Source organism: Falco punctatus (assembly GCF_963210335.1).
Source record: "Falco punctatus genome assembly, chromosome: 5".
NCBI lineage: Eukaryota > Metazoa > Chordata > Aves > Falconiformes > Falconidae > Falco > Falco punctatus.
The window spans coordinates 68,426,956-68,443,841 of NC_137584.1; the positions used below are offsets into that span (position 1 = coordinate 68,426,956).

The following is a 16,886-nucleotide window of genomic DNA, read 5'->3' on the forward strand; positions in this document are numbered from 1 at the left end:
CCAAGAATGGAACTAGAAACTTATCTGGAGAGGAATGAGGGTAGCAGTGATAGGAGTTCTGTCTTGCAGTACGCTTGTGCGTTACGTGGAGGAACATTGTCAGGCCTTATCGCATGGTATAAGGCATTGTTTCCTTTCTGTCTGAACACACTCCTGTTAGGTCCAAATAGATAATTTGCATGACAACCTTTAAAGATGTACTTAGTAACTCCTTTTAAGAAGCTGGTGTAAAAACATTGTTTATCCAATATAAGAAATGAAGAAAAACTTTCTTCTGACTTTTTTTCTTAATGTTGTATGTTGAAGTTTTCTGTTTTAGTGTACTGATTGAACTCATTGTGAAGAGTTGTCACTGTAATCTAGCTTGGAAGGGATTGAAAATATCTTGTATCTTGATCCGAGGCTACTGAGGAATGTTATTGCTTGACAAGGACAAGAAAGTCATAGGGCCATCTTTGCTTTACTCAGTTTTCTGTATGTAATTAATTACAGGCCTGGTCAGTTGAGGCCTATCCGAATGTTTTAGAAGCAGAAACACTAGCTAATTAAAATATGCAGTTGTACTGATCTTGCAAGGAACAAAATAGTCACCAAATTTCAACACCCACTCTTGAAACAAGCTACTACTAACTTAAATGAGATCTTACCAATGAGGAACTGTATCAATAGTAATTTTGACCAGGTTTACATTCATCACTTTTCCATGTATCCCTCTACCAGTTGCTGTTCAGTGTGATCAAATAGTAGGTAAACTTGCTGCAAAATCTCTCTGTCTAGTTGAACAAAGTTCAGAAGCCTGTAACATTTTTTCTTTCTTTAAGATACTTTTCTGAATGGAATTGACTTTTCTGCTGTGACAGTCACATCCCGGATTAGCAGTCTCATGCGCTCTGTGTCTTAAAAGATTAGCTATCTCTCACCTGGCCAAAGATTTTGCTCCAATGTTGCAGTTTGAGTATGGGTTTGGTTTCTAGTGTCTTTCTTTCTAGATGCTGAAGAAGGGATCTAGAAAGCATGCTAAATCCTTGCATTTTGGAGATGAGGTGTGCAGCTGTAAAAAGCTTGGTACTCAATCAAGATTCAGGTGTGTGATTCCAGAGAAACTTTTCTGAAGTGTGAGATATGAAAACTGAAGGTTGAGTGGAGGTTTCTGTTTAATATGTTGTTCATGGTAAGAAATGACTGAAGAAAGCTGACTTGCAGATTGAAAAAATGTTGCTAATGGTTTGATTGAGTATGTCCATATTACACTTGAAAAGGTCTGATCATGGATGCTAACTTAAAATGCTGATAGCCATGGATAGATACAGAGGTAGTGGGCAATATTTAGAGGAGTGCTTTATATTCTGAAATTAAACTAGAAAGCAAGTGAAATGTTGAAGACTGTATGCTTGTCTATACTTTTGTAAGAGTTTGTGATCAGAATCTGTGGAAAATTAGCTTTGGAAAAACTAGTTGCAAAAGTTCTGAAAGGCATGCTAAGTCTGTGGGGAGTAAAAGATAAACCACAAGGTATCAGTGGAAAAATGGTGTCTGGCAAGGTAATAATCGAAAAGTTTGGGAGAAGAAAACTATGTGTTAGTATTCTAGTAAGTGACTACCTAGTTTCTTGTGACTTACATGTTGAGAACACAACTGCATTTTAATTCTTCCATATATTCAGTGAATCATATTTTCCATTAACCAGTTTTTCTACATTATGTTTTGTGGTGAAAGTCTGCCAGGTAGGTCTTGGAAAGAAGCTAACTTGATCCTGGATGGCAGACATTTATGTAGAAAATGGTACCTACACTGGAGGTATTCAGAGCACCATTTAGAGAAACGTGGTCACTAGTAGTACAAGAATTAAGTGAGTGTCATACAGTACATTGAGAAAAGCTTACCACTCTTAGAGATCAGGTTGTCTTTCCCCAGAATTCTTACTGGGGAAAAATGGGAGCATGGTGGTAAATTTTTTAATGGTAAATTTCAAGAATTTTTTTTATATACACAGCTTTTACGGGAAGTAATTTATTGTGTATTGAGAGTGTGTCACTGTGAGATGTGCTGACAGCACTCTAGATAGTGTAGACTTCTGGTAGTGTGCTGTGAATAGCTGTTAATTTTTAAAGGCAACTTCAGAAGATAAGAACATAATTTTCTGTCTGCTAAGTCTTTGAATGCTTAATTGGTGAAAAATGTTGATGCAACAGTAATATATGGGAAAAGGAGTGCATTTAGAAGTTCAGTCTTTGGGAATGCTATGAAGGACTTGAGTCAGAATTGCCTCTCCGTAGGATGCATATACTCACTAGACTGTAGTCCCCTTAAACACCATTAAGGGATAGCACAGTCAACCCTTGCATTTTTTTGAAATGCTCATAAGAAAGCCACAGGTATCTCAGCCCGTTCTCTCCTCTGTAGTAGGTCAGCACCTCAGAGCAAATGCATAATGATGGAATTGTACCAGGTTTCAATTATATTGGTTTTAAGCTGGTGGTAGTGAATAAAGAGCAACTTTGTGTCCTGGTTTCAGCTGGGATAGAATTAATTTTCTTCTTAATAGCTGATACAGTGCTATGTTTTGGATGTAGTATGAGAATAATGTTGATAACACACTAGTGTTTTAGTTGTTGCTCAGTAGTGCTTACCTAAAGTCAAGGACTTTTAGGTTTCCCATGCTCTCTGCCAGTAAGCGAGTGCACAAGAAGCTGGGAGGGAGCAGGGCCAGGACAGCTGACCCAGACTAGCCAAAGGGATATTCCATACCATAGAACATCATGCTGAGTATATAAACCAGGAGAATTGGCCAGGAGGGGCCGATTGCTGCTTAGGGGACTGTCTGGGCATTGGTCTGCAGATTGTGAGCAATTGTATTGTGCATCACTTGTGTTGGTTTTTTTTTTTTCCCCACTTGGGTTTTGTTATTCTCTCTCCTTCTCTTCACTACACTTGCTTTTATTACTATGATTTACTTTATTTCAATTATTAAACTGTTCTTACTTCAACCCATGAGTTTCAGCTTTTTCTGATTCTCCTTCCCGTCCCACTGGGGGTAGGGGAGAGTGAGTGTCTGTGTGGTACTTAGTTGCTGGCTGGGGTTAAACCACAACATTTTGTTAAATAAATGTACAGCTGTAAAAAATGGATATGTGATTCTGCTGATATTTTTTTCTGTTTCATAAAGCTAGATATTAGTGACCCTTACCCTGAGACATCTGGGGTACTATCAAAATGAGCTATATGAGCTTACACTATGCATAAAGCACATCTTACTAGTATCTGCATGATTCTGAGTCTCAGTGGTGTTGTCTGGAGTATACTCCATGTACCTCATAGAGGGACCTTCTTTGATCAGGGCCTTAAAGAACTACATGTTCTTACTCTGGAAACTCAGTGTGTGTAGTATTGTTTCTCTGCCTGACTGCTACAGTCAGGTAGTATTGTGTTATGTAACAACCTTGAGGTCAGACTCTGTTAAATAGTTCAGTGTTTTACTCTTTCTAAATTATTTTATCTTTATCCAGTCTGCTGCTTGATTGTTTTCCTTCTATATGAAATTTTCTTTGTGCTCTGTGTCTACAAGTACATAATTTTTTGAGTGTTTGACTCATTGCTAACATAACTTCTAAAGGATCATTTAAAGATTGTAAATGTGCATTTTTATTTGCTTTAAGAGGATTATCACATTATTAATATCTAATGTCAACATGTTCCTTTTTTGTCTGTTTTTGCATGTGTTTATTGCAGCCGCTGGAACTGCTCTGGCATTCTCTAGATGAATGGCTTGTTCTTATAGCCACAGAGCTGATGAAAAACAAAAGGGACTCTGCCAACATTACTTCTATTTTACTAAAGCAAAAAGGACCAGATCACCAGGATACTGCTCCTACGCCTTCCTTTGCCGCTGTAGGAACTGAAGGCAGAAAAGAGCTATCTGCTGATGCTGGCGAGTTGAAAACGTATGATGTTGCTGGGAAGCAGGAAGCTTGCACTGATTGCCAGGATGTTATCTCCATGACAGCAAACAGGCTAAGTGCTGTCATTCAAGCCTTTTATATGTGCTGCTCCTGTCAGATGCCTCAGGGGTAAGGAGAAGATCCTGTTTGGTACTTAAAACTTACCATTGTGAAATCATACATGCTTTCTTGGAAGAATGTTGGTACTGACCAGGTGATGCTAGTAACAGTCAAGGGTATGCTTTTTACTGCTTTCACTAGTTCAATTATTTGAATGCTTTTTTTCCTGGCTTTAATGGCACCAAACAGCACAGCAAATTTTCCATAGTGCTGCTGCCTGTGAACATAGATGTGTTGGCACATATTTTGTATTGAGTGTCTTAGGGCCTTTTGTAATCATGTGGGATACTTGCAGGTAATGTCATTTTGATCTCTTGAAACTTAGCTGTTCTTGCTGTTGGTTCTTCTTAATGTGAAATTATCTCTGAATTTAATGTGATTATCCAACAAGAAGAGCTGTAAGCTCAGAAAAAAAATGTGACTTATCTTGTGTATGAAAATGACAGCTGTGGCAAAACTTGTTTGGCTATATTACAGAAATTTATAACAAGGAGAATTAAATCTCAAATTAATACTCGCTTGGAATGTCCCAGGTTGGCAAACATAATTTTGTGTGGAACAGGTACTACAGCTTAGGTAAAATGTAATACCATTAGTGTCTGATTTAAAAAGAAAAAAAGTGCATCCACTGTAAATGAGGTCTTTGTCCAAGATTATTATGGATAGTTGTGAACTTGCAAGAAAAGGATCCTTTGACCCTCTTGAATGAACGATAAGGCAAGTATGGTGTATTACAAGCTTCCTGAGGAGCCTAGAGGCAAGGTTCCCACTACATGACAACTCTTGGTTATTCCCAGCCACTGTATGGGTTTTTCTTTCTCTGTCAAACAGAGTGGAATAAAAACTTTCAAGTTGGCCAGTACTGTTTGTCTGGGGCACACTCCTCTGTGGACATTCTGGAAGATGATTTGGGGATCAGCGTGTTCCACAAGCACCTCAATACTTTCACTTTTAATTTTACTGTACCTTGAAAAAGGAACTGCTGTTTAGCCATTTCCCTCTATCTCCATCAAACCTTACTAATATAAAATGCCAGTAAAGTACTATTTACAGCAGCCAAATGAATAGCAGAGATATATACATGTGAAGTACATTTTCCCTTCCATCAATCGCTATACAAAAACTCAGTTGGAGAGGTGACTGTCTCCCTGTGTCCAGGTGACTTGCTGATGGGCCCTTGCCCAGTGGGTCTGTCCCTATGCATAGTTTACGCTAAAGGTTAGGGACAACTCCCATGGATACTACATTAAGTTTAACAGAGTTGTTACCATAGAAGCCAGGAGAGTAAGAACTGCTTTGATAGTGACTGGGAGAACTCCCTGGGATGCAGAACAGTAATGCAGAGCACACCTGAATTCTGTGTTGCTGTAGGGCTTTTCAGAACTGTGTTGAAGTACAAAGACTTACTCTTTTTAAATGAAGTTTTCATATTAATAGGAGTAAATGGCACAACAGTGTAACTCAATACTGCTGTCATCTTCAAATAACATTTGAAATGATAACAAATGACATTTTCAGACAAAATAATTTTAAATGGCTCAAACTTTAGATTTGAGTGTCTTTAAATGGAGGAGAGTAAACTGAGCTCATAGTTTTCCATTGTTCCTAATATTCATACAGTAGATGGCATTTCATGCTGGTTAACATCTGAAATATTGAGGTTATTTTCTTTCACTTGCTGTCATTGATTTTCTTCTGCAAATGCTGGTATTTAATCTAGACATTCTTTGTTAGTATAGTGAAATACAATGTTCCAAGATTTCAGCATCAAAACTGATGAGTGGTTTAGTTTTTTTGGGTTTTTTTTTTCTTTCTTTCTGCTATTTACCATATGTTGCAATTTACAGGTAGAGAGAGTTAATTTCTTTTCAGGTTAGCCTCTTTTAATTGTTTAATACTTTTAGATCATCTCTCAGACCAGAAGTGTGTTTAAAATGTTCATATTTGGTCTCTGAAAGATTTTGTTTGTTTTTTGTGGGGATGAGGAGAAGGATATGGTAAGACTTTTTCCTTCAAAACAGTAAGGGAGAGAAGGAAAATAGCTTAGATTTTATATAAAATGAGCAGCTCTTGTCTAAATTGTTGTGGGGAACAGGAACAGTTCTAGGATTGTTATCCTGGACTTTTTAAAGTACTATTTTTCACAACCTCTCAAGGCACCTGATGAGAGGATTTTATTTTTGTTTGCAAGTATTCATTAGCTTTTGCTGAAGCTAAAAGACCTAATTAAAATTTTCTCTTTTTTAAAATGTGGAACATAAATGTAAATAAATGGAGTAAAACTTACACCCGTGTTAATCCTTCCCTTGTTGTCCAGATATGTATAGGAGAGAAAATAAAATTTCATACTAATATATGAGACACTTGCTCGGCAGGTAATTTTGTTATTTTGCACAGCTGTTAAATATCACCTTGCCCTCCATTATTAAGTTTGCCAAGTCTGTAATGTTATTTCTTCCTGGCTCTTTTCCTCACCACAATTTACAAGGTGCATGGTGGGAATTTTATACAATGAACAAGAATATAGAACAATGAGAATATTGTGTATATTGTGCATATAATATCAATCCTTCCATGTATGTGCTTCCAATGTATTGAAAGCTGGAAGGATTCGATAGAGAAATGTGTATGTCCATTAGTTTAAGCTTTTCTTGTTCATATAGTTAATAACATGTAATGGTCAGGTTGCTTGGACTTCTTAATTATTGACATTTTTGCCTTGTTTTAGTTTATTGTGAAATCTTAATGCTGCTGAGTGTTTAATTTCATGATTGAGTAGTTACACATCAGTTTCTATTTGCATAGTATTTTATTAAAAAAACCCACAACAATTTATGTAGTTCACATTCCTTTTAATTTCATTAACCAAAAGCATCTTATGATTTTTGAACAGGATGACATCGCCTCGTTTTATAGAATTTGTCTGTAAACACGATGATGTCCTTAAGTGTTTTGTTAACCGGTAAGCTTCAAGAAACACAGTATTTCTCATTTCTCCGCCGCCCCCCCCCCCCCCCCCCCGAAAAATAAAAAATTAACACTCCTATTTTTTTGTACTGAGTTGCATTTTAAGGTTATTGTTGTGACATATGTACCATATGCACTTTAACGGTCCTGCCAAATTCAAAGGAATGTATATTAATGATTCAGAGCTCTGGCTTAAATGAGGTCTTCTGCATATGTAAGCGATCCTTTTGTAAGATTCTGATATTTCATGAACAAAATCTCTTTCACAGAGCAACAGAATAATTTCCTTAATGGATTCTTTCCTCATCTTTGTTCCAAATAAGGCCTTCCTTTTTGAGGCAGATGAAAACTTTCAGTCTTCCTCCAAAGTGTTATACTTAATGACTTCTTAAAGGAGTCTAAACCATCTTTGTACATTTGACTGTTTTCTAGAGTTTCTCTGGGACTACCTAGTTTATAATCTTGCTTCTGCCTGCATTGCTGCTTGTAATCCTCCATGTTCAAAGGTAATATAATATCATTTGGAAACAAGAGTTGGGAAAACATTATGAAATAGAAGAGTCTGTTTGTACTTTTCTGTTTGTCTAATAGCATTGTCTCTTTATGCAGGCTTTGTGTATCATGAAACATTGTTAGATCTCTGACTAACAGGCCTCTAACCTAATTTTTTTCTTTTATATATTTTTTTTTTCAGAAATCCCAAAATAATTTTTGATCACTTTCATTTTCTTCTTGAGTGTCCTGAACTAATGTCCAGATTTATGCACATCATAAAAGCTCAGGTAAGTGTCTGGAGATGCTAAGTTACAACTTCAATGAATATAAAGAGGGTGTTTTGTTTAAAATTAATATTTTTTAAAAAACCCATTTGTGGAAGATGGAATATGTGGCCTCCAGTGCTTCTGAATCTGGGATGTTGAAAGATCAGATTAAATGGACATGGCAGCCATCTTTCTCTACTTGTAATTCCTTAAAATACACGTGTAAGTCTATTTGCGATGACCAATGTTAAATGTCTTACAAGTCCAACTTTCAGTTAAACAGACTTAACTTTCTGTTACTAAATCTGTTTGTGCACTTCTAATAGACTGAGCTTTAAAATGCTGTGCTTTTTTCCTTAATTGACTTACATTTTGAGACAAACATATATACACCACTATTGGTTGATTTGGCTATAGTTAAATACCAGCAGTTCCTTCAGTGAAACATCATGTTGTCTTGTTGCCCTTTGCTCTGTTCCTTTTGTTGGTTTGGATTTTTTTTTGTTTTGAATAAAATCCTGATGTCTTGCTTAACCTAAACTCCTCAGTTTAGCATGTGACATGAATTCAAGACTAAAGAGTTACTCTAGGGAAGACTAGTGTAGTTAAGTGGAAAAATTAGCGAGCAAACCCCCGTGTGAAAGTCTGCTGCCTTACCTAACACTGTGTTGAGCGTTTGCCACTTTTTCATTACTTATCTTTAAAAGCTTATGATTGTCTACATGTAACTCTGGGATAGAGCTGTGGTTTTGTTCTATTACAAATGAAGATGGTCTTTGGGCAGTAATGAGTTATTTGGAACTCATTTGTTTAGTGCACACTGGTTTACTTTTCTTTATTCTCTATTAGAAAGGTTCCTTACATTGAACTATTTTAGTCAGAGACAGAATTTGCTGAAAACAAAGGTAAAAACCCTGTAACCAACCAGAACACTTCCCCCGCCTAGTATTTGTGGAGGGTCTGTTCCAAAAGCTTTATTTAGCTGTGGACATTACTGTGCCTTTGTGTTTTAGATATACATTGTTTTTCATAATCCATTTTCGTTTTTAGGGCATGGTGTAGGTGTATTGTGTACTTACTCTTTGGTTGAAATGTGTGTTTTTGAAATTCATTATGTATAAATAATGAAGAGACTCTGAGAACTGACATTCTGTTAGATAACTAAAACTACGTGCTGCGAATCATGATATATGAGAGAGGCCATACTTGTGTCAGATCTGTCTCAGAAGAACTGCAAAATGTCAGTCTAAATACTGAGTCAAGCAAGCTATGACTTTCTCACCTAGGAATTGTTTTGGCAAGCTTTTGGATCCTTTGGGCTGTTTTTTATTGCCGATGAACTTTACTACAAATAGGACTTGCTTTTATAACTTGTGCTTCTGTGTTCAGTTGATAATAAGTAGTGTTACAGAAGCCAGTGACTTCTAATCTAGATCCCCCCTGCCCTGGGAGAAGTTTTGTGCTATTTTTCTCCTGTGTGGTGAGCTCCCAATAGCTATTTCTGGATAACTGGTGGTCCAGCCTTTCTGCATACCAGACTTCAGCAAGTACTCAAGGGCATGTCTAGTCCTTTCCTCTTCCCAAAATACTGTGTAGTGTATTGAGGTAGCACCAAGTAGGTCTCTGCACATCTCAAAACTTGAGAAGTACGCGTAACCATTTTCCAGTCATGCTTATTAGAGAAGAATTGCTCAGTTGAATTTTATCTGTATGATACAGTTTACCCCTTGTTTTGTAGCCATTTAAAGATCGCTGTGAATGGTTCTATGAACATCTGCATGCTGGGCAGCCAGATTCGGACATGGTGCACAGGCCTGTCAATGAAAATGACATACTTTTGGTTCACAGAGGTATTGTGTTAAAAATGGAGTTATTATATTTCAATGTATTTCAAAGATATACTGAATTAAGGTAAAAAATTAATTGGTGGTTTGTATTTAGATTCTATTTTTAGGAGCAGCTGTGAAGTTGTGTCTAAAGCAAATTGTGCAAAACTAAAGCAGGGGATTGCTGTGAGATTTCATGGAGAAGAAGGCATGGTGGGTAAAACCGTGGTTTTCCTTTACAGTATTTATATATGGAAATATTCTCTTTCGCAAGTATTGTTTTGAACTAAATCCTAATTTAAAATAACTTTTGTACTTTATTAAGAAATATGTGATAACCCAGCATAACTGTTTGTGCAGTAGAAGTTCTATGTGCTAATATGTTTTATTCTTTTGACGTGCAGGGACAGGGTGTGGTGCGTGAGTGGTTTGATATCTTATCCAGTGAAATCGTTAACCCAGATTATGCATTATTTACTCAGTCAGCTGATGGTATGTCTCTGCCTTTTCTTTCCTAATTTTTAGGGTGTCTTCTTTTATAAAAGCATTTTTGTAATCTGAGAAAAGTCTCTTGGTTTCAGAATATAAGATTGTTACTTTTTAAAAGCAACACTAATAGAACTTACCTTTTATATATATATATAAATGAAAGTGATCTATTAGTTGTATGTTTTTTATAACTATAGATGAAATATTTTTCTTATTTTTAAGTTTCCTTGATTTTGTTCTCTCTTTTGTAAGAGGAGGGTGAGATGTTTGTTTTAATGAATCCATGCTATTTCTGCCTGGTTGTAGAGGGACATAACTTGCTGGGAGCAGTACAGAAAGTGTTTTTCTTCTGCATATGTAAGGGAACTGTGGTTGTATTCCTTTATTTCCTTTTAGAAACCTACAAATTCAGTCAGTTAATTTTTGTGGGAAAACCAGATGTTGATCTCCACAGATCTATCTTGTATTTGACTACATGTCTTTTGGGTGCTTCATGTAAAGCAAATCTTTATCAATAAAAGATCTGACATCATCCTCAGTGATATATGTTTTGCTTTCTACCTTACAAAGCTGTGGGAAGTGGCAAGGAATTCAGTCAACAGTAGAGGCATAGGTTAGTCCCTGAAAGTTAAAAGGGAAAGTTCAGGGCTGTCTGTTTGAGGCGGTCTTTTCCAAGGAGACCAGGCCTGGACTGTCTCCTTTCTGCATCTGGCTGGAACCAGATGAAAGGAAGCAGATGCATTCTGATCCTTTCTTTGAGCGTGTTCACAAAGTTGACAGCAGCGTGGCCCCTTACAGTGAGCAAAAAGTGCACGTAGCAGTATAGTAAGATGGATGGCCAAGTTTAGCAGATCCTGGTTGCCCTTATGTTGATGATGATTATTTCAGAGTGCTTAGAGAATGGCTAAGCAGTATGGTTGCAATAATAGCATGTCATTACATTCTAGTAGTTTTATTTCCGATATCTTTTTTGTGCAAATAGATATCCCCAAACAATCTTCTAGAACCCCAAAATAAACTCTTTCACTGTTGTCAATGCTTAGTGTATATCATAAATACAAACTTCACTTGAAGAGAGAAAAAAAAGTCGTGAAATGTGATAATATTTTTGTTTTATAGGAACAACTTTCCAGCCCAACAGCAACTCTTCTGTAAATCCAGACCACTTGAACTACTTCCGTTTTGCAGGCCAAATCCTGGGGTTAGCTCTAAATCACAGGCAGCTGGTGAACATCTACTTCACAAGGTCATTCTACAAACATATTCTTGGTATGATTTTATTAAAATCCTGTTTGAGTCATAACAGTCATCAGAGCAGTAAACTTTCTCCTTTTTTACTTTGTGTGTTAAAAGTGAACAAGTCTTGGAAATTAATGTCTTGCTAATCTTTTATGTACATCAGAGTCACAACATAATATGGCAGTAATTGCTAGTCCAGTCTGAGCCTTTCTTAGGAACTGTTATAGTTGCAAAATATAGAAATACATTAGCAAAACTACGTGGGAATTTTATATAGTTAGCAATTTTTAATCAAATAGTTAGTCTTCGAATGAATCTTACATTAAAACCAAGAAAAACAAGGAAGGCATCATTAATCTGTCTAAAACATAATAATATAATTTAGTTGTCTTTAATGTTGCTGACTAGGAATGTCTGATAGGCAGACTAGTGCAACCAATCGTTTTTGTGGTATATGCAGTTCTTTGCATCACAATTGTGAAGTTCATCTGTCTTGCCACATAATGTCATTATTGAGAAATGAAAATAATCATACCATACATAATTTAGGATGGACTTAGAAAGTTGATAATGTTTATGAATTCCGGCAAAAATCTATCAGGCATTCTTTATTATGCCTGCAGTTCTTCAGTTGTGTAATGTTTTAACAAGGTGAATCCATATTGTTGTGAAAGCTCCCTGTCTACTCACTCCAGCAAATACTACCTATTTCCTGAAATAGTGTTTCAGAACTAATGCAGGTTCATCCTGTCTCTTTCCTGAGGAGTGTTGATTCATACGTTTACTGTAGCATTGAAGAGGATTGGTCAGAAGTCTTTACGAAAATGTACCTTTTCTTTTTAATAGAGAAGGACTGCTGTTACCTGGTGGTATCTGTGGTCTAGGGCTCTTCTCTGCTCCTCTTTGAGAACCTTTGTGCTTCTTGGTTGCTGAACATGATGCCCCTGTTCTGCATTGTCATGAAAAGCTTTTTCTCTTGCATGACGGATGTGATGGAAGGGTAGATTCCCTTTGCATTCCTGTTACTCCTCCACATATATAAATTCCTTTGCTGTTGCATGCAAAATTTCCTTTGATTTTAAGCACTGTTCTTTAATCCTCTTTGGAAATATAAGATAGCGTAGTATCAGAGGTTTTATTTTCCTCAAGAACCACTCCTTACTTTGAGACTTAGCAAGGTTTTCAAGGAATTGTTTGCACCTCGTTCTGTTTTTCTGTAATTATTCTGTCTTTCTGTGATGTTTGCTGAGTTCAGGACATAACAGCTCTTCACTTCAGATTTACTGTTTCTCTTCCCTGACAGTGTTCAGGGAACACTGTTGCCATTTGGTGGAGGCTTGATCATCTTAGTCAAGGTCGTCTTGACAAAGAGATGCATTTTACGTCTCTCCCTCAATACTGCTTTCTGCTGCAAGAGAGTGACTCTTTACTGGGCAAGAGGACAGGCAGTCTGAAGCAGCACCATGTTGGCAATGCCTCATCAGGCTTCCCTAATTATTGATCTTCACATAGGAAAGCAGTTCCAAAGTAGACATATCTTTGTGTGCTACAACTTGGTGCTGATTTAAGAGTTGGCCTCTGACATCAAGAGATTCCTCTGTGAGCAGAATGATGTTCACAGGCTAATCTCCATGTGATGTATTCACAAATGAGAAAAACTTATTTTTCTGCTGTTCAGTGACACCTTGAGAATAGTCAAATGTTGCTCTTGTCACCTTTTTTTGAAATGACTACTGATGAATTTGGATTCTTTTCTAGTTTGACTTATGATTATGTACTGGATTTATTTGTTTCTGAATTGACAAGATGACCTATTGTTTCCTTCTTTTTTTTTCCATTTTGCTAGCTTAACTATTGCGAATCAAACAGCAGTGAGAGTAGTCTGTTAATAAGATCTCATCAGTCCCTTTTAGTAAAGTCTTGTAATTCTGTTGAACAGGCATCCTGGAACTCTCTAGAGGTTTGTATATGTTTAAGTTCTTTAAGTTCAAAAGGTTAACAGGCTTTTATCACTTCTTGTTATTTATCAGACACAGAGAACTGGAAAAGTTACACTTCTGCTTCCCAAAGCAGTTGCTTTTTCTGCCTCACAGTGTATTTATTTAAACCTTTCCAAGGCTTTTTCCCTTGGCTGTGTGCATCTCCTCCTTTCTTGTCTAAGGAACCAGAGTTGCACAGCAGCAGATGTTCCTGAGGGGTTTTTATTTTATTTTTGTTTTGGGTTCAGCTGTCGGTTATGCCAACTGTTGTTCATGCCAAATACAAGTTACTAAGTTACAGACATTAAGATTCCCTTCAGCTACTTGTCAGGCCTTAAGTAATGGAGTATGAAACCTTTGGAAGCCTGAGACCGTTTCCATTCCTTTGGTTTCTCACCGTGCACTCAGATCCTTGTTTTCTGTAGCCTTTCATGTTGATCGCACTGAATCCACCAGTTCTGTGCTAAGACTTCCTGTATCTGAGGAACAGTGTGAGCCTCTTTCAAAGGAACTCTTCTCTTTAGTCAACAGACATGATGTTGAAGTGTGTTAATTAGAAGCTGAAACCTGTATGAAAAAATGTGGCTACTCTTTTGAGACTCAGGTGGGTGCATCACCTTTTTTCACTGTGATGAACTGAGATCTTTCTGCAGTATCTGGTAGGCAAGGAAAGATCACCAACTTGTGTGTTAGCTGGGTCATCACTTAACTAATGTGCTTTATAATATGTTAGATATGTAGCTTGCATGATTATTTTGGTTTGCCGTGATATCAAATAAACCATAGGTTTTCATGTTTATTAGGGCTGCACTTTACTACAGATGTAGAACTGAGGCAGAAATATAGTCAGAAATTAATAAGGTCTCTTAGGTTTGTTTTTTTTCAAACTTCCCGTCTGCCTGTTGCTTATACAGGGGAGAAGATACTTTCACTAGTACTGTTGTCCAGTTACTGTGTATTTTTTCGAAGGAGCCACTTTGTTTGGAAAAGGAAACTTCTACCTCCAGCCCACAAATACACATAGCAGATAAATTCCTCACTGTGCTATCTGCTGTTAAGCCTCCTCTTTCTCAGTGTAATAGAAAATATTCCTTGAAATGGCATAAACAAAAGTGAAAATTAATTTCTGGGTCAGTGTGTTTTGAGGTTGAAGCCTTAAATCCTTGAATACATACTGAATTTTTGTTTTTCTCAGAGCTTACCTGTAGTATCTTTTTGAAGTTGTGTTGCACAGAAATACCTGTTTATCACAATTATACTAGATTAGATTTCTCTTCCTTTTCAAACTACAGGTGCCTTAAGGATATAGCAAGAGAAAGATACGTAGTATTTAATGGGATTCAAATTTTGTCTTGATAAATCTGACAGAGTGTCTTTATAACTGCCTGGCTTGAACCTGTTGACTAGTATCTGTCAAGCAAATGAGTGAGCTTAGTGCTTTGGTCTCACAACATGGTGACTACGAGTGTAGTCTCATCATAATGCTCCAGGTCAGTTTCTTCTCTGAAGGAGTCTCCGATTCCTACTTTTCGTTCTTCTTTTCCCGCATGTTTTGCTTATATCCCTCAGAGACATCATTATTTCCACATCTCTTATCTGAAATGCCCATATGCTTACTAGTTGTCAAAAGTGAAAGTTCTCTAGAAACTACTGGAGAGCTGTTAGATTTTCTTTGTTGTATTTTTTGAGAGATGACAGTGGAAATTCATTAGTAAATTATCTGTCCCTCTCGAACTGGAGTGTTGCTTTATTTTATTAGAAAAACAATGCCTTACGGTTTGTGTACACGCCGTTTCAGTGCTGGTCAGCCCTTCCAGGGAAATGCTGTAACATGTTTGCACTGGCTGCTAACCTATGAGTTCTGTGTTACTCTCTGGGGTACTGCAGTCCATAGTATGCTAAGACTTCTACTAATGGGCACCCTTGTGACACATCACAATGCACAGAAGAGGAAGCAAAGAGAGTACTTCTTGATAACTTACTGTTCTCCAAACCTGCTACCATCCTCACCCCCTGCCCTTTCTCTCAGGTATTTATGTGTCTTGGTAGAGGTAAAGAATCTGTCATGACAGTTAAAGTAATTGTAATTTGCTTTCTTGTGTAGTGAATAGGGTAGTTCTCTTGTGCAAACTCAGGGTCACCTTGTTCTCGACACATTTGCTGAAATTTGCTTTGAGCGCCATGTCTGTGAAGGGACTGTAAATAAATAGTTTCTATGTTGGATAGAAGTCAGACTTATAGCAGCTCTCTTCTTCATGCTTCTAAATGACTTGTAAGTTCAGTTTGAAATGTAAAATTCCTAGAAATAATTTTTTCAGCCATATAGTAGGTCTCATAGCAAACATGATTAAAAAGAAGAAAACTGAAAAGCAGAAGAGTTCAGTACAGAAAGGTTATGTGTGTTTTTTTTTTTCTCTACACTATCACCACTAACCCCCCCCCCCCATTCCAAATAATTTTATGGGGGAAAAGATATTATTATAGAGAGATATGATATTTGGGCAAGATTTTTTTTTAGGAAATTCCTTTAACATTGTGTGTTCTGTATGGTTAGAAGCTTTTACTGAAATCTGTTAGTGAGCTAAAATTGTGCAAATTCTTGTTGCTCAAGTGGTATGCCATTTGCTTCACTGTGAAGAAACATAAAGAAGCTTGATTCTTTAATACTTTTAAAATGTAGTAAGTACAGGTCTGCTCTAGAGAGTAATGGTGAATCCCTTTTTCCCTTTTCCTATTAGTGCAATATTCTGGTTTCTCTCTAGAGGGCAATCTTCTACCATATATTGATTTGGAGTGCTTTTTGCTTTATCCTATTCATTTGAGGGGTTTTGTCTCTATTTTTTCTAGGTATACCTGTAAATTATCAGGATGTAGCATCTATTGATCCAGAGTATGCAAAGAATTTGCAGTGGATTTTAGATAATGATATCAGTGATCTGGGTTTAGAGCTGACCTTCTCTGTTGAGACTGATGTGTTTGGAGCAATGGAAGAAGTGCCATTGAAGCCAGGGGGTGCAAGTATACTTGTTACACAGGAAAACAAGGTGAGTATACAGGTTTATTTAGAAGTTGATAGTATAAGAAAAGCAATTGGACTGACTTTCTGGATAACTGGAAGCATAAATGGTATACCTGTTTTGAAGGAAATACACAAAAGAGTTGCCAACACTCTTCTCTCTTATTCTAGCTTAGCATGTTATAGTACTATTTAAAGTCTTTGTAAGTGTTCAGGTTTGAGGTTCTTCTTTCTGTGACAGAACTTTTGGAAGGAAAATAGGATCAACTTTAACCAGGAAGGTTAAACAGTAGCAATTGCTAAAAGTAAATTTTTAGGTAATGTTGCAAAGTGTGCTGCCTGCTAGCGCAGTCTATGGCACAGGACTGCTCTACTTTAACATAGAAATAATTGACAGAGCGAAAGGCTACAGGAAGCTTTTTCAGCCATTTGCAAGTCATGTGGTGAGTATGGAAATAATCTACCTTTTAAAATGTAATATAACAGCTTGGAAGGTCTCTGAATTCTGTGCAGCATTAGTTCAAAGGCAAATATGGAAAAATGCAGCCAGA

General features: G+C 36.9%; 1 protein-coding gene across 3 annotated transcripts in view; it reads left to right on the forward strand.

The window, feature by feature from the left end:
- HACE1 (HECT domain and ankyrin repeat containing E3 ubiquitin protein ligase 1) overlaps positions 1–16,886 on the forward strand; it is a 54,771-nt gene that overhangs the window by 25,984 nt on the left and 11,901 nt on the right. For all 3 annotated transcript variants that reach the window (XM_080389838.1, XM_080389839.1, XM_080389840.1), the window contains 8 exons: positions 3,730–4,067; positions 6,952–7,020; positions 7,720–7,807; positions 9,525–9,636; positions 9,728–9,825; positions 10,017–10,104; positions 11,221–11,370; positions 16,167–16,363. In XM_080389838.1, the coding sequence (XP_080245964.1) occupies positions 3,730–4,067; positions 6,952–7,020; positions 7,720–7,807; positions 9,525–9,636; positions 9,728–9,825; positions 10,017–10,104; positions 11,221–11,370; positions 16,167–16,363 (1,140 nt within the window). The remainder of the gene's footprint in view (positions 1–3,729; positions 4,068–6,951; positions 7,021–7,719; positions 7,808–9,524; positions 9,637–9,727; positions 9,826–10,016; positions 10,105–11,220; positions 11,371–16,166; positions 16,364–16,886) is intronic.